The 22,739-nt window shown below is 40.4% G+C and overlaps 1 protein-coding gene across 1 annotated transcript in view; it reads left to right on the top strand.

Moving 5' to 3' along the window:
- TTN (titin) overlaps positions 1-22,073 on the top strand; it is a 244,575-nt gene extending 222,502 nt beyond the window's left edge. Inside the window, exons 231-256 of the mRNA XM_010283656.1 lie at positions 51-347; positions 923-1,210; positions 1,303-1,602; positions 1,688-3,754; positions 3,847-4,149; positions 4,230-4,535; positions 4,630-4,920; positions 5,041-5,340; positions 5,448-5,753; positions 6,003-6,308; positions 6,407-6,688; positions 6,962-7,555; positions 7,657-7,944; positions 8,065-8,364; positions 8,817-9,119; positions 9,387-9,689; positions 9,808-10,392; positions 10,533-10,838; positions 10,936-11,235; positions 11,493-12,068; positions 12,161-12,466; positions 12,558-13,151; positions 13,267-19,214; positions 19,300-19,453; positions 20,375-20,668; positions 20,793-22,073. Coding sequence (XP_010281958.1) covers positions 51-347; positions 923-1,210; positions 1,303-1,602; positions 1,688-3,754; positions 3,847-4,149; positions 4,230-4,535; positions 4,630-4,920; positions 5,041-5,340; positions 5,448-5,753; positions 6,003-6,308; positions 6,407-6,688; positions 6,962-7,555; positions 7,657-7,944; positions 8,065-8,364; positions 8,817-9,119; positions 9,387-9,689; positions 9,808-10,392; positions 10,533-10,838; positions 10,936-11,235; positions 11,493-12,068; positions 12,161-12,466; positions 12,558-13,151; positions 13,267-19,214; positions 19,300-19,453; positions 20,375-20,668; positions 20,793-21,091 — 16,196 coding nt within the window. The 3' untranslated portion in view covers positions 21,092-22,073. The remainder of the gene's footprint in view (positions 1-50; positions 348-922; positions 1,211-1,302; positions 1,603-1,687; positions 3,755-3,846; positions 4,150-4,229; positions 4,536-4,629; positions 4,921-5,040; positions 5,341-5,447; positions 5,754-6,002; positions 6,309-6,406; positions 6,689-6,961; positions 7,556-7,656; positions 7,945-8,064; positions 8,365-8,816; positions 9,120-9,386; positions 9,690-9,807; positions 10,393-10,532; positions 10,839-10,935; positions 11,236-11,492; positions 12,069-12,160; positions 12,467-12,557; positions 13,152-13,266; positions 19,215-19,299; positions 19,454-20,374; positions 20,669-20,792) is intronic.
- Positions 22,074-22,739: the final 666 nt, after the last annotated feature.

The raw sequence follows: 22,739 nt of genomic DNA, 5'->3' as shown, positions 1-22,739 counted from the left end.
CTCTACTGGTGAGCAGTAATAAAAATAAATTTTAATTATTTTCCTTTCAGACCCACCTGGTACTCCTGATTACATTGATGTCACCAGGGAAACAGTCACTCTTAAATGGACACCGCCACTGCGTGATGGAGGCAGTAAGATTGTGGCCTACAGCATTGAGAAACGCCAAGGAACTGAAGACCGTTGGCTCAGATGTAACTTCACTGATGTCAGTGAATGCCAATATACAGTTACAGGACTCAGTTCAGGTGACCGATATGAATTCAGAGTGCTGGCAAGAAATGCTGTTGGTACAATCAGCCCACCTTCACAGTCTTCAGGCTACATCATGACCAGAGATGAAAACAGTAAGAATTATTTCTTAATGTGTTTGTGTTTGGGTACTGAAGCCAGCTAGAGCCTCTGGCTGTACTGATTGGAAATGGGAGCCCAAGGGGGAAAGAACAGGCAACTGAGGTCCTTCCAGTCAATTCAGAACATTTTTGTTTGTACTCCAAGGTGGGAAGGTCTAAATTAAAGACCCCAATCTGGCAGACATACGTAATCAATTGCTGAAAGGCATGGCAATCTACATTTGTGTTGTATAAGCAGCAGCAGCAAAGTTGGAAAGAAATCATAAACTAATATTCTGATTGCACTGAATAATTTAGAGATTAAAATGTGCCGCAGGTAGCTTGGCATAGTGTAACAGCATATACTAATGGTGTCTTTCACCTATTGTTAATATGGTGCCCTGTGTGCTCACAGGAAAAATAAGTTTATAGTTCATACTTTTAGAGAATGCCATTTTCTAAGTGAAAGAATTCTGTATGTAACAATATTTTATAATTAGTACATTAGTACATTTATAATTAGATACATCTACAGTGTCAAGAAAAAGTACTTAGCTATATGGGAATTGAATTATGTTTTCCTTTTTTAGTTGCTCCAACAATTGAATTTGGCCCTGAGCACTTTGAAGGCCTTACTGTTAAAGCTGGAGAAAGCATTAGACTTAAAGCTCTAATCAAAGGACGTCCAGTACCTAAAGTGACATGGTTTAAGGATGGTAAGGAAATTGAGAAAATAATGAATATAGAAATAACTACAGCTATTGGATATAGTACCATCTTCATTAGAGATGCTACCCGGGAACATCGTGGAGTGTACACAGTAGAAGCCAAAAATGCATCAGGCACTAAACGAGAAGATATTACCTTCAGGATACGAGGTACTGCACCAAAGACTTTCAGCATGCTACTTTAAAATAGTATTTTATTCTAAGTGCCAGCAAATTATAATTCTGAACCTTTAAAATTGCAGACACACCAGGAAAAGTTGGTGGTCCAATACGATTCACAAACATTACTGGAGAAAAAGTCACATTATGGTGGGAGCCGCCGGCTAATGATGGTTGTGCTTCCATTTCCCACTACATAATTGAAAAACGTGAAACCAGCAGGATTGCTTGGGCATTAGTTGAAGATAAATGTGAAGCTTGCAGCTACACTGCACTTAAATTAATTAAGGGCAATGAGTACCAGTTCCGTGTCTCTGCAGTGAACAAATTTGGAGTTGGCAGACCATTGGAGTCTGATCCAGTTACCGCACAAATACCTTACAGTAAGTTTCCACTTCATTCTGTAGAAATAACTGTGGAGTAACCATCTTGTTTTTCTAATGACTTTTTTTTTTTTTTTTTTTTTAGCTCTCCCTGATGCACCAGGAACTCCAGAGCCTACTAACGTAACAGGAGACAGTATCACACTCACATGGGCAAGGCCAAAATCAGATGGCGGAAGCGAGATAAATGAGTATATTCTGGAAAGGAGAGAAAAGAAGAGCATGCGCTGGGTTAAAGTATCTAGTAAAAGGCCCATTACTGAGAACAGATACAGAGTAACTGGCCTTATTGAAGGCAATGAATATGAATTCCATGTTATGGCGGAAAACGCTGCAGGAGTTGGACCTCCAAGTGATGTTTCAAACCTGATTAAATGTAGAGAACCAGTCAGCCCACCAAGTGCTCCTAATGTTGTAAAGGTGACAGATACATCAAAGACTAGTGTAAGCTTAGAGTGGACCAAGCCAGTTTTTGATGGAGGCATGGAAATAATTGGGTACATCATTGAGATGTGCAAGGCTGATCTCGAAGCATGGCAGAAAGTCAATGCAGAGACTGTTCTTGCTACGAAATACACAGTTGTTGATTTAGAGGCAGGAGAACACTATAAATTCAGAGTTAGTGCTGTCAATGGTGCTGGCAAAGGAGAAAGTTGTGAAGTTCCTGCTTCGGTCCAAACTGTGGACAGGCTTTCTGCACCTGAAATTGATATCGATGCAAACTTCAAGCAGACTCATATTGTAAGAGCAGGTGCAAGCATTCGACTGTTTATTGCCTTCTCTGGAAGACCTGTTCCTACTGCTGTGTGGTCAAAAGCAGATGCTAATCTTAGCTTGCGTGCTGACATTCAAACAACTGATTCGTTCAGCACATTGACTGTGGAGGAATGCAACAGAAATGATGCTGGCAAGTATGTCTTTACTGTGGAAAACAACAGTGGAAGTAAGTCTATCACATTTACTGTCAAAGTTTTAGACACACCTGGTCCACCAGGTCCTATTACCTTTAAAGATGTGACTCGAGGATCTATTACTTTAATGTGGGATGCTCCTGTTCTGGATGGGGGTTCACGTATCCATCACTACATTGTGGAAAAACGGGAAGCAAGCCGTCGTAGCTGGCAAGTGGTGAGTTCAAAGTGCACTCGACAAATCTTTAAAGTCAATGATCTGGCAGAAGGCATGCCATACTACTACCGAGTGTCAGCAGAAAATGAATATGGTGTAGGTGAGCCCTGTGAATTAACAGAGCCAGTTGTAGCCACGGAAGAACCTGCTCCACCTAAGAGACTAGATATTGTTGATACAACCAAATCTTCTGTAGTTTTAGCTTGGCTTAAACCTGATCATGATGGTGGTAGCCGTGTTACTGGATACCTTCTTGAAATGAAACAAAAAGGATCTGACTCCTGGATTGGAGCTGGACAAACCAAGCAACTTACTTTCACTGTTGAAGGCCTTGTGGAGAACACTGAATATGAGTTCCGGGTCAAGGCAAAGAATGATGCTGGCTACAGTGAGCCAAGAGAAGCTTTCTCTTCTGTTATTATTAAGGAGCCACAGATTGAACCAACAGCAGATCTCAGTGATATAAGCAGACAGCTCATAACATGCAAGGCTGGAAGCACCTTTACTATTGATATACCAATCAGTGGGCGCCCAGCTCCAAAAGTGACATGGAAACTTGAGGAGATGAGGCTGAAGGAAACTGAGAGGGTGACCATCAAGACAACAAAAGACAGAACCACATTGACTGTAAAGGACAGTATGAGGGGTGACTCTGGTAAATACTACCTCACACTTGAAAACACTGCTGGTGTGAAAACATTTACTGTCACAGTGGTAGTCATAGGAAGGCCAGGTCCTGTCACTGGCCCAATTGAAATATCATCTGTTTCTGCTGAATCCTGTGTGTTGACCTGGAAAGAACCTGAAGATGATGGTGGCAGTGACATTACAAACTACATTGTAGAGAAGCGTGAATCTGGCACAACAGCATGGCAGCTGGTAAATTCCAGTGTGAAACGTACACAGATTAAAGTCACTCATCTCACAAAATACCAGGAGTACAGTTTCCGAATAAGCTCAGAAAACAGATTTGGTGTCAGCAAACCACTTGAATCAAAAACAATAGTTGCTGAGCATCCATTCGGTAAGTGAAACACTTTTCAAAATTTGTTCTTTTCCTCTGACTGAGGTATTTGTAATAACTAACATTTTCCTCCCTGTAATTTTTGTGTTTAGTGCCACCCAGCCCACCTTCAAGGCCGGAAGTCTATTCTGTGTCTGCAACTGCCATGGCCATTCGCTGGGAGGAACCCTATCACGATGGTGGCAGCAAAGTCATTGGATATTGGGTAGAAAAGAAGGAGCGCAACACCATCCTTTGGGTGAAGGAAAACAAAGTGCCATGCTGTGAATGCGACTACAAAGTCACGGGATTGGTGGAAGGCCTAGAATATCAATTCCGAACCTATGCTCTAAATGCTGCCGGTGTTAGCAAAGCTAGTGAAGCTTCCAGACCTGTAGTGGCTCAAAATCCAGTTGGTAAGTATTACTTTAGAGTTACGTTGTTATTTAAGCTGAAATAGAATTGCGTGTCTCATTTTTCTGTGTTATTCCTCCAGATCCACCAGGAAGACCAGAAGTAACCGATGTCACTAGATCTACAGTGTCGCTAAGCTGGTCAGCACCCATTTATGATGGTGGAAGCAAAATTATTGGATATATTATAGAGCGCAAACCATATAACAAAACTGGTGATGGACGCTGGCTGAAATGCAATTACACCATTGTCTCAGAAAACTTTTTTACTGTGACAGCTCTTAGTGAAGATGAAGCATATGAATTCCGTGTACTAGCAAAGAATGCTGCTGGTGTGATTAGCAAAGGCTCTGAATCAACTGGTGCTGTCATTTGCAAAGATGAATACTGTAAGAAACGTTCACTTGGAAAAATTAAAAACACCATGTTCCATTTTTAGTATTGTTACATAATTTGTTTTTAATCTCTTTTTCCTTATGGCAGCACCACCAAAGGCTGAACTCGATGCCAGACTGCAGGGAGAAGTTGTGACTATTAGGGCTGGATCGGATCTTGTTCTTGATGCAGCCATTGGTGGGAAACCAGAACCAAAAGTCTTCTGGTCCAAAGGTGACAGGGAATTGGATCTATGTGAAAAGATATCTCTGCAATACACCAGCAAACGAGCCATTGCAATTATCAAGTTCTGTGACAGAAGTGATAGTGGAAAATATACTCTAACAGTTAAAAATGCCAGTGGGATGAAACAAATTTCCGTTCTTGTCAAAGTTCTTGGTATGTATCCCATGAGTAATATTCATACTTAGTATGCTAAAAAACCCACATTCTTTTAAATAAGAGTGAGATGCTTTTCCTTAGCTGCTATTAGCAATACTTATTTTCATCTCTACCCAGATTCACCAGGTCCATGCACAGGCAAAATCACTGTTAGCAGAGTAACAGAAGAGAAATGTACTCTGGCATGGAACATGCCTGAAGAAGATGGAGGTGCGCAAATCACTCACTATATCGTAGAAAGGCGTGAAACCAGCAGACTTCATTGGGTTATTGTTGAGGCTGAATGTCAGACTTTATCATGTGTGGTAACAAAACTTATTAAAAATAATGAATACATCTTCCGTGTGAGAGCTGTCAACAAATATGGACCAGGCGTTCCACTTGAAACAGAACCTGTGATTGCCAGGAATGCTTTCAGTGAGTGCTACTACCTTCTATTCTGCATCAGAATTTGTGGAATGTTTCTCACAGATAAACAGTAATTTTTTTTTTTTTTCTCCTTTAAAAAAAAAACAAAAAAACAGCTATCCCAACACAGCCTGGTGCTCCTGAAGAAGTGAGTGTTGGCAAGGAACATATCATTATTCAGTGGACAAAACCAGAATCAGATGGTGGCAGTGAGATTAAGGACTATCTTGTGGACAAACGTGAAAGGAAAAGTTTGCGCTGGACACGAGTGAACAGAGATTACACTGTTTATGATACCAGACTGAAAGTCACTGGTCTCATGGAAGGCAGCCAGTACCAATTCCGTGTCACTGCAGTGAATGCTGCTGGGAACAGTGAGCCTAGCGAAGCTTCACAGTACATGTTATGTAAAGAACCATCATGTAAGTTACTACATTTAAAACATATTTTATTATCTACTTGTAATAATGGAGCATAAACCCATGGTGACAGTTTGACTAAGATACTCAAAACCACACAGGATCTCACTGAACTAGCTAGTATTAGAATGAACTCAAAAGCAGTTATAGTTAATTTTAAATGCATTTCCTGGCATTAGCTGTTTAGAAGTTGTTTTTAACTGTAAAATGTTTCCTGCACCGATGTGAAATGCATTTTCTTCTTTTTCAAAGATACTCCTGCACCACCTTCATCTCCAAGAGTTGTGGATACTACTAAGCACAGCATAAGTTTAGCATGGTCAAAGCCCACATATGATGGTGGTGCTGACATCTTAGGCTACGTTCTTGAAATGAAAGAAGAAGGTACTGAACAGTGGTATCGACCACATACAACTGCTACTCTGAGGAATGCTGAGTTCACCGTGACTGGTCTTAAAACAACCCAGAAATACCAATTCAGAGTTGCTGCTACAAATGTGAATGGTATGAGTGAATTTAGTGAATCATCAGCAGAAATAGAACCTGTGGAAAGAATAGGTAATTTGAAGACAATGTATATTTTGAGGAATAATTGTATTTTCCTTTAGAACTACTAAAAGATTAATTAATTCCATGTTTCTTACACCCTTCATCAGAAATACCTGAGCTTGAGCTTGCTGATGATCTGAAGAAAACAGTTACGGTCAGAGCTGGTGGTTCCCTGCGCCTAATGGTCTCTGTATCTGGCAGACCTGCTCCCGTAATCACATGGAGCAAGCAGGGTGTGGACCTTGTAAGTCGAGCTATTATTGATACTACAGACAGCTACACTCTGCTTATTGTGGACAAAGTTAATCGGTATGATGCTGGAAAATACATCATAGAGGCTGAAAATCAATCAGGAAAAAAATCTGCGACTGTTTCTGTAAAAGTGTATGGTAAGTACTGCTACGATTGTATGTGGGCATTATATCACTCGTAGTGCACATTGCTCAGGAATAAGAAAGTAATTCATTTCCAAAGGAAGTTTGCAGGAGAATGTTTGTAAAGTCAGAGAAACTATCCAATCCAAAGGAAAATACATAGTTTCTACAGCTGTGCTAGTTTATAAATCGAATCCCAGCATTGTTTTTTTAATGCAGAAACAGTCATTGACTTTAAAAAGAAAGGATCCAAAAGGAAAAAAAGTATCTTTTTTTTGTTTGTTTTAGATACACCTGGTCCACCAGCTGCAGTGAGAATTAAGGAAGTATCAAAAGATTCTGTGACACTTACTTGGGATATTCCAACCATTGATGGTGGAGCCCCAGTCAACAATTACATAATTGAGAAACGTGAAGCTTCCATGAGAGCTTACAAGACTGTCACTACCAAATGCAGCAAGACATTTTATAGAGTTACTGGACTTCTAGAAGGAGCTTTGTATTATTTCAGAGTACTACCAGAAAATATTTATGGCATTGGTGAAGCTTGTGAAACATCTGATGCAGTACTAGTATCTGATGTCCCCATGGTACCACAAAAGCTCGAAGTGATTGACACCACTAAATCAACTGTTACTCTTGCATGGGAGAAACCACCACATGATGGTGGCAGCAGATTGACTGGCTATGTTATTGAGGCCAGCAAAGCTGGAACAGAAAGATGGTTGAAAGTAGTGACACTGAAGCCTACCGTCTACGAGCATACAATTATCTCTCTCAATGAAGGTGAACAGTACTTGTTCAGGGTCAGAGCACAGAATCAGAAGGGCATGTCAGAACCACGAGAGATTGTCACAGCAGTGACAGTACAAGATCAAAAAGGTAGATATCTAATGTTAAAAATAACAGGGTGAAGCTTACACCAAATGAATGTGGCATTTATAAAATGGATCTTTAAAATAACAATTATCTGCTTTTCTTAGTTCTACCAACAATTGACTTCACTGGAATACCTCAGAAGACGATTCATGTACCTGCTGGCAAGCCCATTGAGTTAGCTATTCCAATTGAAGGACGACCGCCTCCAGCTGCATCTTGGTTCTTTGCTGGTTCTAAAATAAAAGAATCAGAACGCATCAAAATGGAGACTGTTGCCAAAATGGCTAAATTAACTGTGCGTGAGACCACCATACATGACACTGGAGAGTATACACTTGAACTGAAGAACACAACTGGAACAGTTACTGATACGATTAAGGTTATAATCCTTGGTAAGTTTTTATGAAAATAATTGTCCATGATTTTTTTCCATCTGAACTTTGTTACATCAGCAATACGATTCCTTTTCTCCACATTTTTTTTTTGTCTTTTAATTTTCATTTATTTTCTAGACAAACCTGGACCACCTGTTGGACCTATCCGAATTGATGAAATTGATTCAAACTATGTAACCATCTCCTGGGAGCCACCTGAGCTGGATGGTGGAGCTACCCTTAGCGGCTATGTGGTAGAACAGCGTGACGCTCACCGTCCTGGATGGCTGCCAGTTTCAGAGTCAGTAACCAGAACAATGTTTAAATTCACCAGACTTGTTGAAGGTGCAGAATACGTGTTCCGTGTGGCTGCTACAAACCGCTTTGGAATCGGATCTTACCTGCAGTCTGAAATTATAGAATGCAAGAGCAGAATCCGTAAGTCTGAATTCTTGCTTATTCTCTCTTTAAAAATAAAAATATATATTTAAATGGGTTTATACAGCCACACATAGATAAGATTTTTCTAGATGTTACTACTGCCTTTCACCAAATAAGCTGGTGCATTATGATGCACACTAGTCTTGTGTATTTCCAGAGCAAAATGCCATCCATAAGCCTATATAGGCATTATAGATGTACTGCACAGAATCTGGATGGTAAACTTGGATTTTCTGCTCAGGTCTACCATTAGCCTTAAAAATTGCTTTACCCCATTACAAAACCAGGAGTGTTTCACTGACCTAGTTTGTGAAGTACTTTGATATCTGTTGATAAGAAGAGTTTGATAGGATATTGATGTTACATTGCCATTTGCAATATGTTGCATGATACTAATGTGTAGAATCATTTGATGCTTGCTTCACTAATTATGTGTTATGTTTTTACAGGTATTCCTGGTCCTCCTGGCACTCCAGAAGTGTTCGATATCTCTCGTGACGGCATGACATTAACTTGGTATCCTCCAGAAGATGATGGTGACTCACAGATTACCGGTTATATTGTGGAACGCAAAGAAGTTAGAGCAGATAGATGGATCCGTGTAAATAAAGTTCCAGTCACTATGACTCGTTACCGTTCCACTGGGTTGGTTGAAGGATTAGAATATGAACACCGAGTCACAGCCATCAATGCCAGAGGCACTGGGAAACCCAGCCGTCCTTCCAAGTCTGCTGTCGCCAGAGATCCAATTGGTAAGTAATTTCCTACAGAGACTAAGCATATTATGGCAGAAAGGAATGGTATTAGTAAAATTTACTCTTTTTTTCTAATTTGGAAATTTATCTGGGTGTATTAACTGAAGAAAACCAAGAAAATATTAGTGAAAATTTTTCATTCTAAGTTTTCCTGTATAAATCCTATAGACTTAATACAGATCGTATGTTGCAAGTTAGCATTTGTTACATCTTTTAAATATTCATTAAAAAGATTCCGTGCCCCAACCTGATCCTCTTTTCCAGCTCCTCCAGGTAAACCTCAGAATCCAAGAGTCACCGATACTACAAGAACATCTGTCTCCCTGGCTTGGAGTCCACCAGAAGATGAAGGTGGTTCTAAAGTTACTGGATACTTAATTGAGATGCAGAAGGTTGATCAATTTGAATGGACTAAATGCAATACCACGCCAACCAAGATTCGTGAATACACCTTGACACATCTCCCCCAGGGTGCAGAGTACAGATTCCGTGTGCTAGCCTGTAATGCTGGTGGGCCAGGAGAACCCGCTGAAGTGCCAGGAACAGTCAAGATAACAGAAATGCTTGGTAAGACAATTCAAGTCTTAACTCTTTTTGAAAGTTGTCCTAAAAAATTATTTGCCTAAAGCAGGTATGATATCACCTGTAAAACAGACATAGTATGACATGTTAATTTTGTTTACAGAATATCCTGACTATGAACTTGATGAAAAATACCAGGAAGGTCTCATGGTGAGACAAGGTGGAGTTATCAGGCTTACAATACCCATTAAGGGTAAGCCCATCCCAATATGCAAATGGACAAAAGAAGGACACGACATCAGCAAGAGGGCCATGATTGCGACTTCTGACTCTCACACAGAACTTGTGATCAAAGATGCAGAAAGAGAAGATTCTGGAACCTATGATTTGGCACTTGAAAACAAGTGTGGCAAAAAAGCTGTGTATATTAAAGTCAGAGTGATTGGCATTCCAAATCCACCAGAAGGGCCACTTGAGTATGACGATATACAAGCTCGTTCTGTCCGAGTAAGCTGGAGACCTCCTACAGATGATGGTGGTGCAGATATCCTAGGTTATATTGTTGAGAGACGAGAAGTACCAAAGACTGCCTGGTACACTGTTGACTCTAGAGTAAAAGGGACATCTCTTGTGGTGAAAGGGCTCAAAGAAAATGTGGAATATCATTTCCGTGTTTCTGCTGAAAACCACTTTGGTATTAGCAAATCTCTCAAATCTGAAGAACCAGCAGTACCAAAGACACCTCTAAGTAAGTCCCCTTTTAGATTTTTTTTTTTTAATAATTTTTAATTACTACATTATGGTTCTAAAAGTGCAATAGTATACGCAAATGTTTTAATGCTATGTCACTATTATTTCTATTATTTGTGTTATTATAATTATTAACAGATCCTCCAGAGCCTCCAAACAACCCACCTGAAGTGCTTGATGTTACAAAGAGTTCTGTCAACTTGTCCTGGTCCAGACCTAAAGATGACGGTGGCTCTCGCGTAACTGGCTACTACATTGAACGTAAAGAGACATCTACACAAAAATGGGTCCGGCATAATAAGACACAGATTACCACGACAATGTACACAGTCACAGGTCTTGTTCCAGATGCTGAATATCAATTCCGTATCATTGCTCAAAATGACATTGGTGAAAGTGAAGCAAGTCCTGCTTCTGAACCAGTTGTATGCAAGGATCCATTTGGTAAGAAAATGCTTGTATTGACAGAAACCAAGATGTTCTGAAGACCAACTTAGTGACATTTACAGAATTTATCTTCTGTATCTATTTTAACTTTCAGACAAACCAAGCCAACCTGGAGAAATTGAGATCACTTCTATATTTAAGGACAGCATTACGTTAGAATGGGAACGACCTGAAAGTGATGGTGGCAAAGAGATCCTTGGCTATTGGGTTGAATATCGACAGTCTGGAGAAAGCACCTGGAAAAAATGCAATAAAGAACGCATCAAGGACAGGCAGTTTACAGTAGGAGGTTTACTGGAGGCTACAGAATATGAATTCCGTGTTTTTGCAGAAAATCAGACTGGCCTCAGCAGACCTCGAAGGACTGCTATGGCAGTGAAAACTAAATTAACATGTAAGCAAAAATACATTGTTGTCATATTTGCTGTGATATTGTTATGATTTGCTGTGTCATAAACCTTAACTTAAGGTTAAGGTCACTTAACATGCTGCCTATTTCTTTCACCTGTTATTTGCCAACATGACTGTCCTAAAGCACAGTCTTTTAAGTATGAGAGGCACAAGTATAAATGAAAACTAATTTCCAGTAATATAGTAATAGAGGAAAATTTCATGGTAATCTTCATTATTTTTTAATTTTCTTTGTTGTAGCTGGAGAAGCACCTGCCATAAAAAAAGAAATGCAGGATGTTACAACTAAACTGGGTGAAGCAGCTCAGCTGACGTGCCAGATTGTTGGGAGACCTTTGCCGGATATTAAATGGTACCGCTTTGGCAAAGAACTGGTGCAAAGCCGAAAATACAAAATGTCATCTGATGGACGCAACCATACACTGACAGTAATAACAGATGAACAGGAGGATGAAGGTCTCTACACCTGTATGGCTACCAATGATGTCGGAGAAATTGAAACTAGTGGCAAGCTACTATTGCAGGCTCCTCCTCAGTTCCATCCTGGCTTCCCATTGAAAGAGAAATACTATGCAGGTGCAGGTGGCACCCTCCGCCTTCACGTTGTATATATTGGCCGACCAGTACCAGCAATAACTTGGTTCCATGGCAACAAACCTTTGAGAGGATCAGAAACGGTCACTATTGAGAATACGGAGCATTATACTCATCTTGCTATTAAGAATGTCCAGCACAAGACTCATGCTGGGAAGTACAAAGTGCAACTCAGTAACACATTTGGAACAGTTGACACTATGCTTAATGTAGAAATACAAGGTAATTAATTTTATTTTCGGTATTTTTGTGGAATGTTTTCTCAAATATCTACTGGGAAATGAACTAAAAATATCGTGCCTTTTCTTTTATAGATAAGCCAGACAAACCGGTAGGGCCAATTGTTATAGAGTCAATACTGAAGAATTCTGTGGTGATAAGCTGGAAACCACCAGAAGATGATGGAGGTGCTATGATAACCAATTACATCATAGAGAAATGTGAAGCCAAGGAAGGAGCAGAATGGCAACTTGTATCTTCAAACATTTCAGGCACAACCTGTAGAATTGTTAACCTAACTGAAAATGCAGGCTATTATTTCCGTGTTTCTGCTCAGAATACATATGGAATTAGTGAGGCACTGGAGGTTTCATCAGTTGTTGTTATGAAGCCTCCATTTGGTAAGTGGATGCCAAAATATCAATTTCTGTATGTCCCTGTAATTACTTCGGCAAGCTCACTTCAGTTTTTGAATCTTTTTGTTCTTTACAGAAAAACCAGGACAACCTGGTCAGCCAGTAGCAAGTGCTGTCACAAAGGATTCTTGTGTTGTCTCGTGGAAGCCACCTGCAAGTGATGGCGGTGCAAAGATTAGAACTTATTATCTTGAGAAGCGTGAGAAAAAACAAAATAAGTGGATTTCTGTAACAACAGATGAAATTCGTGAAACCGTCTATTCTGTGAAAGACCTCATTGAAGGTCTTGAATATGAGTTCCGTGTAAAATGTGAAAATCTTGGTGGTGAAAGCGAATGGAGTGAGGTATCACAACCAGTCATTCCAAAATCTGATGTACCAATTCAAGCTCCACATTTCAAGGAAGAACTAAGGAATCTGAACGTAAAGTTTCAAGCTAATGCCACATTTGTCTGCAAAGTCACTGGTCATCCTAAACCAATTGTCAAGTGGTACAGACAGGGCAAAGAAATCATGCCAGATGGTGAAAAGATCAAGATACAGGAATTCAAGGGTGGCTATCACCAGCTGGTCATCACAAATGTAACGGATGATGATGCCACAGTATATCAAGTTAGAGCTACCAACCAAGGAGGATCTGTGTCTGGCACTGCCTCTTTGGATGTTGAAGGTGAATGAAGGGTCTTGATTCCCAAGACAAATTTTTTTTAAGCTTTGAATACTACTGGTGCTCTTCTCATGTGCTTTTGATCATGTGTTGTTTTTTCTTCCTCTTTCTATTCCAGTTCCTGCAAAGATTCACTTGCCCAAAAACCTGGAAGGCATGGGAGCTGTTCATGCCCTCCGAGGAGAAGTAGTGAGCATCAAGATTCCATTCAGTGGCAAGCCTCACCCTGTGATCACATGGCAGAAGGGACAAGACCTCATCGATACTAATGGACACTACCAAGTCATTGTCACACGATCATTCACATCTCTTGTTTTCCCAAATGGTGTTGACAGAAAAGATGCAGGGTTTTACATTGTTTGTGCCAAAAACAGATTTGGAATAGATCAAAAAACAGTTGAATTAGATGTGGCTGATGTGCCTGATCCACCAAGAGGTCTGAAGGTAACTGACATTTCAAGGGATTCAGTCAACTTAACCTGGAATGAACCAGCTACTGATGGTGGAAGCAGAATCATAAACTACATTATTGAGAAACGCGCTACAACAGCAGAGCGATGGATTCGTGTTGCACAAGCTCGTGATACACGATACACAGTGGTGAACCTATTTGGCAAGACCAGCTATCAGTTCCGTGTAATTGCAGAAAACAAGTTTGGCCAAAGCCAGCCTTCTGAACCTACTGATCCAATTATAACAAAGGAAGATAAGACCAGAGTAACGAACTACGATGAAGAAGTTGACGAGACCAGAGAAGTCACCACAGTTAAAGCAGCTCACTACTCCACAAAGGAACTCTATGACAAATATATGATTGCAGAAGAGCTTGGACGTGGGCAGTTTGGCATTGTACACCGCTGTGTTGAGGCAGTTTCAAAAAAGACTTACCTGGCCAAGTTTGTCAAAGTAAAGGGTGCTGACCAAGTTTTGGTAAAGAAAGAAATTTCCATTCTAAATATTGCTAGGCACCGAAATATCCTGTACCTTCATGAATCATTTGAAAGCCTAGAAGAATTGGTCATGATCTTTGAATTCATTTCTGGAGTTGACATCTTTGAAAGAATCAGCACAGCTTCATTTGAACTGAATGAAAGAGAAATAGTAAGTTATGTACGCCAGGTCTGCGATGCACTAGAATTTTTACATCGCCACAGCATCGGACATTTTGATATTAAACCAGACAATATTATTTACTTCACAAGAAGAAGCTCCGTAGTTAAAATTGTTGAATTTGGTCAAGCCAGACAATTGAAGCCTGGAGACAGCTTTAGACTCCAGTTCAGTTCTCCTGAATATTATGCACCTGAAGTACATCATCATGATTTGGTCAGCACAGCTACTGACATGTGGTCAGTTGGTGCTCTAACATACATACTTCTCAGTGGCATTAATCCTTTCATTGCTGAAACAAACCAACAAGTTATTGAAAATATTCTAAATGCTGAATACAACTTTGATGATGAAGCATTCAAAGACATAAGCATTGAGGCCATGGACTTCATTGATCGCCTACTAGTAAAGGAAAGAAAAGCTCGGATGACAGCTGCTGAAGCACTTAACCATGTGTGGCTAAAACAGCAGACAGAAAAGACCAGCACTAAAGTCATCAAGACCTTGAGGCACAGGCGTTACTACCAAACTCTAGTAAAGAAGGAGTGGAACACAGTTGTGTCAGTAGCTCGCATTTCCTGCGGAGGCGCAATTAGATCTCAGAAAGGTGTAACAGTGGCTAAAGTTAAAGTTGCGCCAATAGATATTGGTCCCATTGCTGGGCAGATAAAGCATACCGTTACAGAAGAAGGAGGCCATGCCAAATATGTATGTAGGATTGAAAACTATGATCAGTCCACACAAGTCACATGGTACTTTGGCATGAGGCAATTGGAAAGCAGTGAGAAATACGAAATCAAATACGAAGAAGGTGTGGCAACCATGTATGTCAAAGATGTTTCTAAGTCTGATGATGGTACCTACAGATGCAAGGTAGTAAATGACTATGGTGAAGACAGCTCTTATGCAGAACTTTTTGTTAAAGGTGTGAGAGAAATTTCTGAGCACTACAGATGCAGAACTGTCAGGAAAGTGAAACGTCGAGTTGATACTATGAGACTATTAGAGCGTCCACCAGAATTTACTCTGCCTTTGTATAACCGTACCGCATACGTTGGAGAAAATGTCAGGTTTGGAGTAACTATAACAGTTCACCCAGAACCTCGCTTAACGTGGTTCAAATCAGGCCAGAAAATCAAACCTGGTGATGATGATAAGAAGTATACTTTTGAATCAGACAAGGGTCTTTATCAACTCGTCATCCATAATGTCACTGAAGAGGATGATGCTGAATACAGTATTGTGGCACGCAATAAATATGGCGAAGACAGCTGCAAAGCTAAGCTGACTGTGATTCCACATCCACCTCCAGCAGATGCCACACTAAGGCCAATGTTTAAAAGACTGCTGGCAAATGCTGAATGTCAAGAAGGCCAAAACGTCAGTTTTGAGATCAGGGTATCTGGTGTACCAAAACCAACGCTGAAATGGGAGAAGGATGGTCAACCTCTATCCTTTGGTCCTAACTTTGATATAATTCATGAGGGTTTAGATTATTATGCTTTGCATATCAGAGATACTTTACCAGAAGACAGTGGTTATTACAGAGTTACGGCTACAAACAGTGCTGGATCTACAAGCTGTCAGGCTTATCTAAAAGTTGAACGCTTGAAATATGTCAAGCGTGAGTACAAGACTGAAGAAGAGCGGGAGAAGCACGTACAGAGGCAAATTGACAAGACCTTACGAATGGCAGAAATCCTTTCTGGGGCTGAAGCTGTTCCACTGACACAAACTGCACAAGAGGCTCTCAGAGAAGCTGCTATCTTATATAAACCAGCTGTTAGCACTAAGACTGTCAAAGGTGAATACGAAATTAAGAAAGAAGAAAAGAAGGAAGAAAGAAGACTTCGTATGCCATACGAAGTCCCAGAGCCTCGCAAACATGTGCGCACTACTCTTGAGGAAGATCAGAATATTAAACACTTTGTGCCTCTGTCAGACATGAAGTGGTACAAGAGGCTGCGAGACCAGTATGAAATGCCAGGAAAACTTGAGAGAACTGTTCAGAAACGCCAGAAACGCATACGTCTTTCCAGGTGGGAGCAATTCTACGTGATGCCACTGCCACGCATTTCTGATCAGTATAAGCCTAAATGGCGCATACCAAAGCTAACACAGGACGATCTTGAAATTGTGAGACCAGCACGTCGGCGTGTCCCATCTCCAGACTATGAATATTACTATAGACCAAGGCGGCGATCGCTTGGTGACTTGTCTGATGAGGAATTACTCCTGCCTATTGATGACTACTTAGCCATGAAGAGAACTGAAGAGGAAAGACTGCGTCTTGAAGAAGAGCTGGAGCTAGGCTTTTCTGCTTCCCCACCAAGTAGAAGCCCCCCCCGCTTTGAACTGTCTACCCTTCGGTATTCTACTGCAGGAGCACAGGTCAGCTCAGAGGAAGAAAGAAAAAGAGAGCTGAGGTATTCAAGCTATCACATCCCAACTAAAGCTGAGACCAGTGCAAGCTATGCAGAGCTTCGCCAACGCCACGACAGGGCTGCCTACAGGCCACCTAAACAAAAGCAAAGAATAATGGATGAAAGAGAGGATGAAGAATTGCTCCGTCCTGTTGGCACTTCTCAGCGACTCTCTGAATACAGGAGTGAGCTCGAATATATGGCAGAGGAGGAAAAGAGTAGGCTCAGGAGAAGGAGAGAAAGAGAAATAACTGAGATTACATCAGAAGAAGAAGAAGAGATAGAAATGGTACAACACGTTCACAGGGAATTTTCACCTCCCTCTAGATTACTAAGGAGAAGAAGATCTCTTTCTCCAACTTACATTGAGTTGATGCGTCCTGTATCTGAATTAATTCGACCCCGCTCACGGCCTCCTGAAGAAAGCGAGAGAAGATCCCCAACACCAGAGAGAACTCGACCACGCTCACCTAGCCCAGTTTCTAGTGAAAGATCGCTCTCTCGGTTTGAGAGGATGGCAAGATTTGATATATTTTCTAGATATGAGTCCATGAAATCTGCTTTGAAAACTCAGAAAACTATGGAAAGGAAATACGAAGTTCTGACTCAGCAGCCTTTCACCCTTGACCATGCTCCTCGCATTACCCTGAGAATGCGCTCACACCGCGTACCGTGTGGCCATAATACCAGGTTCATTCTAAATGTCCAGTCAAAACCAACTGCTGAAGTGAAGTGGTACCATAACGGGATTGAGCTCCAGGAGAGCAGTAAGATACATTTTACTAATACCAGTGGTGTATTAACTCTGGAGATTCTCGACTGCCACATTGATGACAGTGGAACATACCGGGCTGTATGCACAAACTACAAAGGAGAATGCTCTGATTATGCAACACTAGATGTTACTGGAGGAGATTACACTACATACTCTTCCCAGCGGAGAGATGAAGAAGTACCAAGGTCAATTTTACCTGACTTGACAAAAACAGAGGCATATGCAGTCTCCTCATTTAAGAAAGCATCTGCTACAGAAGCAAGTTCCTCAGTAAGAGAGGTCAAATCAGAAATGTCAGCAACAAGAGAATCACTTTTATCATATGAACACTATGCTGCTGCTGACGAAAAAATCACTGAAGCTGGAGAAAAATCACTGGAAGAAAGGACTGTGCACAAGGCATTTAAAAGCACTCTACCAGCAACAATCCTTACAAAACCACGGTCCATCACAGTTTCTGAAGGGGAGACGGCAAGATTTTCCTGTGATGTTGACGGTGAACCAGCACCAACAATAACATGGTTCCGTGCAGGTCAACCCATTATTTCTTCACGGCGCTTCCAAGTAACACGAACACAGTACAAGTCTACCTTTGAAATTTCTTCGGTCCAGATGTCAGATGAAGGAAGTTACACTGTAGTGGTGGAAAACTCTGAAGGAAGACAGGAAGCGCATTTTACTTTGACCGTTCAAAGAACAAAAATTCCTGAAAAATCAATTACATCACCTCCAACAATCAAATCTCCTGAGCCTCATGTAAAGTCTCCAGAGCCAGTTAAGACTCCTAAACAAGTGAAATCTCCTGAACCCATCAGCAGCCCCCCAAAAGCAAAGTCACCACCTGAAGACAAAACAGTACCAGCAGAGAAAGTACAATTACCAACTGCTTCTCCACCAAAGATAAAACAACATCTGAAAGTAGAAACTCTTGGAGACAAGGTAAAGTTATCCTGTGCAGTTGAAAGCAGTGTTTTAAGCGTCAGAGAAGTGGCTTGGTATAAAGATGGCAAAAAACTGAAAGAAGACCATCATTTCAAGTTTCATTATGCAGCAGATGGCACCTACGAGCTCAAAATCCATGAGCTCATGGAATCTGATAAAGGGGAATACACCTGTGAAATTACTGGGGAAGGAGGCGTTTCAAAAACTAACTTCCAGTTTACCGGACAAGTATTTAAAAATGTCCATTCCCAGGTAAGAGGTGTATCTGAAACTCATAAATCAGTTCAGAAAGAAGATGAGGTGCTTACAGTTTCTACCCAGAAGAAAGCAGCAGTGCTGACTGAAGAAAAAGCAGCAGTTCAAGAAGTCATTAAAAAGTCAACTGTTACTGAAGATGTCAAACAATTGAAAGCAGAAATTAAAGCTTCTTCAACTAAAATGACACTGTCCGAAGGGCAGAAAGTGACATTGAAAGCCAGCATTCCTGGTGCCTCTGAAATAAAATGGGTGCTGAATGGAATGGAGCTGAGAAATTCAGATGATTACAGATATGGCGTTTCTGGAAGTGATCACACACTAACTATCAAAAAGGCTACCAATAAAGATGAAGGCATACTCACCTGTGAGGGTAAAACTGACGAAGGCATTATTAAATGCCAGTATGTTCTGACCTTTTCTAAAGAGCGCTCCAACGAACCAGCATTTATCATGCAGCCTAAGTCTCAAAATGTCAATGAAGGACAAGATGTATTGTTCACCTGTGAAGTTTCCGGGGATCCTTCTCCTGAAATTGAGTGGTTTAAGAATAATCAACCTGTAAGTATTTATTTAATATACTTACTTGAAAAACTAAAATTATTCATAAAACCGATCTTAATGAAACCGGTTTTTCCCTCCTCAGATTGTTGTTTCATCACACATCAGAGTAACACGCTCTAAAAACATATATTCTCTTGAGATTCGAAATGCAACAGTGACTGACACTGGAAAATACACAGTCAAAGCAAAAAATTACCACGGGCAGTGCTCTGCTACAGCATCCTTGACTGTACTCCGTAAGTTTGTTCTCTGGGTCTTGTCTTCAGACTAATGACAACTTTTTTTGCTGTGGTGTGTCTACTAAAATGACTTGTGATAAAAGCCACTGGTAATGTTGATTTAGGTATTTTAACAAGTTCCTATTTCTTCTGTATATTATATATACAGAACTAAAACAGCATTAGAAATGTTTGTAACATCCACAGAGGAGCACACAGATGCTCTATTACGTCAATAGATGCATGTTAAAAGAAGGCTATGAGCATTCCTTCTAGGATGACTTTGTTAAGACCTTGGTGCTGGCAATTACTCTTTCTTTCCTCATTTACTGACAGAATCTGTTCCAATAAAACAACATAATTCCACTATAAAAATGTTGACTTAGCCATAACTGAACTGAGTTTAGTATTTTATTGGCTGTACCATATCCCAGTTCCTAGCATCAAGGGGTTGCTATGATTTGCTTGTATGACTGTGCTTGGGTTTAAAGGAAAGCTACAGTGATTGAGCTTTTCTGTTGCCTTTTATAGCTACAAAACAATGCCATGAAATACAGGCTTTCCTGTACCATGCTTGTAAGAAGTTGAAAATGTTTGAAAACGTCTGCAAACATGAACTGAACACAGACAATTTCTCAGTGTCTAATTCTAGTAATGGTTCTAATGGGAAAAGCTATGTGATGACCTGTTTCTTAAGTATGTTTTTCCTTCAAGCTCATACATACTGGTAATACTTCCATTTCCTCTTTGTTTCATTTACTCTGCAATTTGGACATCTTGAATCAAATTATTGTAAACAATTTTATACTCCACTGCAGTTTTCCATTGAAAGCAAACTATGCTGTCTCTTCATTTCTGTAAAATTAACCATATAGAACTGCATGACTTCGTTAATGTGACGTTATTGGTTTTTCCTTCTATGTTTGCGATGCTCCCCAGCTCTAATTGAAGAACCTCCAAAAGAGGTAGTATTGAAGACAAGTGGAGACGCAAGCATGCACGAAAGTTTTTCTTCTCAGTCCTTTCAAATGGCTTCTTCTAAACAAGAGGCTTCATTCAGCAGTTTCAGCAGTAGCAGCATGACTGAAATGAAATTTGCAAGCATGTCTGCCAAAAGCATGTCCTCCATGAAAGAATCGTTTGTAGAGATGAGCTCCAGCAGTATTATGGGGAAATCTAGTATGGCTCAACTGGAGAGTTCAACTAGTAAAATGCTTAAATCGGGTCTGAGAGGTGAGCAATACAATTACTGGTAGAGTTAGTGCTTCAAATATCCTGAAGTAGTCCTCAGAGTAAACCTGCTGCTTGGCTTAGTGGAAACAGACTAACCTGTTATTTATTCTCCTGTTCTGTAAAGGAATACCACCGAAAATTGAAGCTCTCCCATCCGATATCAGCATTGATGAAGGAAAAGTTCTCACGCTATCCTGTGCCTTTTCGGGTGAACCTGCTCCTGAAATAACATGGTACTGCAGAGGGAGAAAAATTACGAGTCAGGACCAGCAAGGCAGATTCCACATTGAAACCAGTGAAGACCTAACCACCCTGATCATCATGGATGTCCAGAAGAACGACGGTGGACTTTATACCCTGAATTTAGGAAATGAATTTGGTTCCGATTCTGCCACTGTGAATATTAGTATTCGATCAATTTAGAGAGCTTTATCTGTATTATTTACGCTTGTCTTTTTACAAGTGATTCATATATGGACTGAAATATCTGATCTGTAAATATAAAAAAAAATATTTTTGTACCTACCTGAACGAGACAAAGTCCAGAGCTATACTTTATGACTTATAGTCATTTTTGACCCAAGAATTTTAAACACTTTTTTCACTGACATGTACATACTGTATATAGCCGAAGTTAACGGTTATGAAGTTTTGTACCATTTATTTTATGACATTTTGAAATGTAACTTTTGGAAGTAACAGTTGGTAGGAGAAAGTTTCTTAGCAAACGACTACCCTGCTCAACATTTAACTAATTTTTGCGCCTCAACTCATTGTTGATGTCTAAGAATGCCTCAACAGGTAGAGAGGCTCCCTGTTGAAGATTACCTACACCTAAGAGATGATACTGTGCATAGTATTTCATACATGCACGAATATTTATGTTGAATCAGAAATGTAAGGCATTGGTGGTGTTTGCAATTACCCTCCTGTAAGCATCGCTTTAATGTTTTACATTGGAACTGATTATGTCATAATTTTCATACCTGACTGACAACTTTCGGACAAAGTGCAAGCGGCCAGCACTTTGTTCACCCACTGTCTGCATACTGTTTCTGACATATTGACTGCCTGAATAGCTTTAAAAAAGTAACATCACCTGGCCATCCCCTTAGTCAACAAAGCTATTTAGGTACTCAAGTGCAGCAGCAGTACCCCCTCTCGGAGGTTTGTAGGATGCAGCGATTGAGTTTGTGTGGTAGTATTAGACATCCAGTAGTCACTTCCAGGCAACTAAGCAATGAACCACAGTTTGAAAACAAACTGTTGTTACAACATCAAATACCACCCTGCACTTCAAATTTGCTTTAGTTCTCCTAATGTAGTAATAAATCTTGTTAGCTGTTGAACCTCCTTGAGATAGAATTGTTAATCTGAAATAAAGCATGCTTTCTGCACCATAAAATCTGCAAGTACTTACTATTTATTTATTATGCTCTGTTTTTACAGTTCTTGTACTACATTACACAGAAAGAGTTGCTGCAAGGAAAGACTGGGTAGAAATGCAATTCTCCAATATAAACTAGGTAGCTAACTGTTGAAAATACAGACACCTATCAGAAACATCCTGGCCACCAGAAACCTACCCTTGAAAAAAGTCAGACTTAAAAATAAGTGTTCTTCATAGGTTCTTCATTGACAAAGGATAAATTCTGGCACATGCCTAAGCAGTACACTGTTCTTATCCCTATGTTAAGTGAATTTCCAGGCCTTCCACTACTCCCTATCTGGATAAATTGCTATCTCCCTTCTTTATAGCTGGTCTCTGCTGAAAGTGCTTAAAAAACTGCCTCTAAGAAACCTGGCTGTTGCCTCCTTTTTTTGGCAGCTGCAACTAGTATAAACTAGTTGACCCTAATTGCCTGGACCTAGAAGTTCTCACCTCCCACAGGTGATTCAAGGCCCATGTCCCATGCCCCATCAGTTCTTCATCCCCCAAGTCAGCTGACGTATCTATAGGAGCAAAGCCCATCTTTAAATTCCTGTAATCACAAATCCCATGCAGACAAGTCACTGTTTGGGTTATCTATGGGAAAAGAGTATCAAGCTAAAAGGAGCAACGCTGCTTCTA

This window comes from Phaethon lepturus, unplaced genomic scaffold, assembly GCF_000687285.1.
Source record: "Phaethon lepturus isolate BGI_N335 unplaced genomic scaffold, ASM68728v1 scaffold15120, whole genome shotgun sequence".
Taxonomy (NCBI): domain Eukaryota; kingdom Metazoa; phylum Chordata; class Aves; order Phaethontiformes; family Phaethontidae; genus Phaethon; species Phaethon lepturus.
The sequence above is the reverse complement of the archived record's forward strand: the minus strand, read 5'-3'. Positions and strand labels throughout refer to the sequence as shown.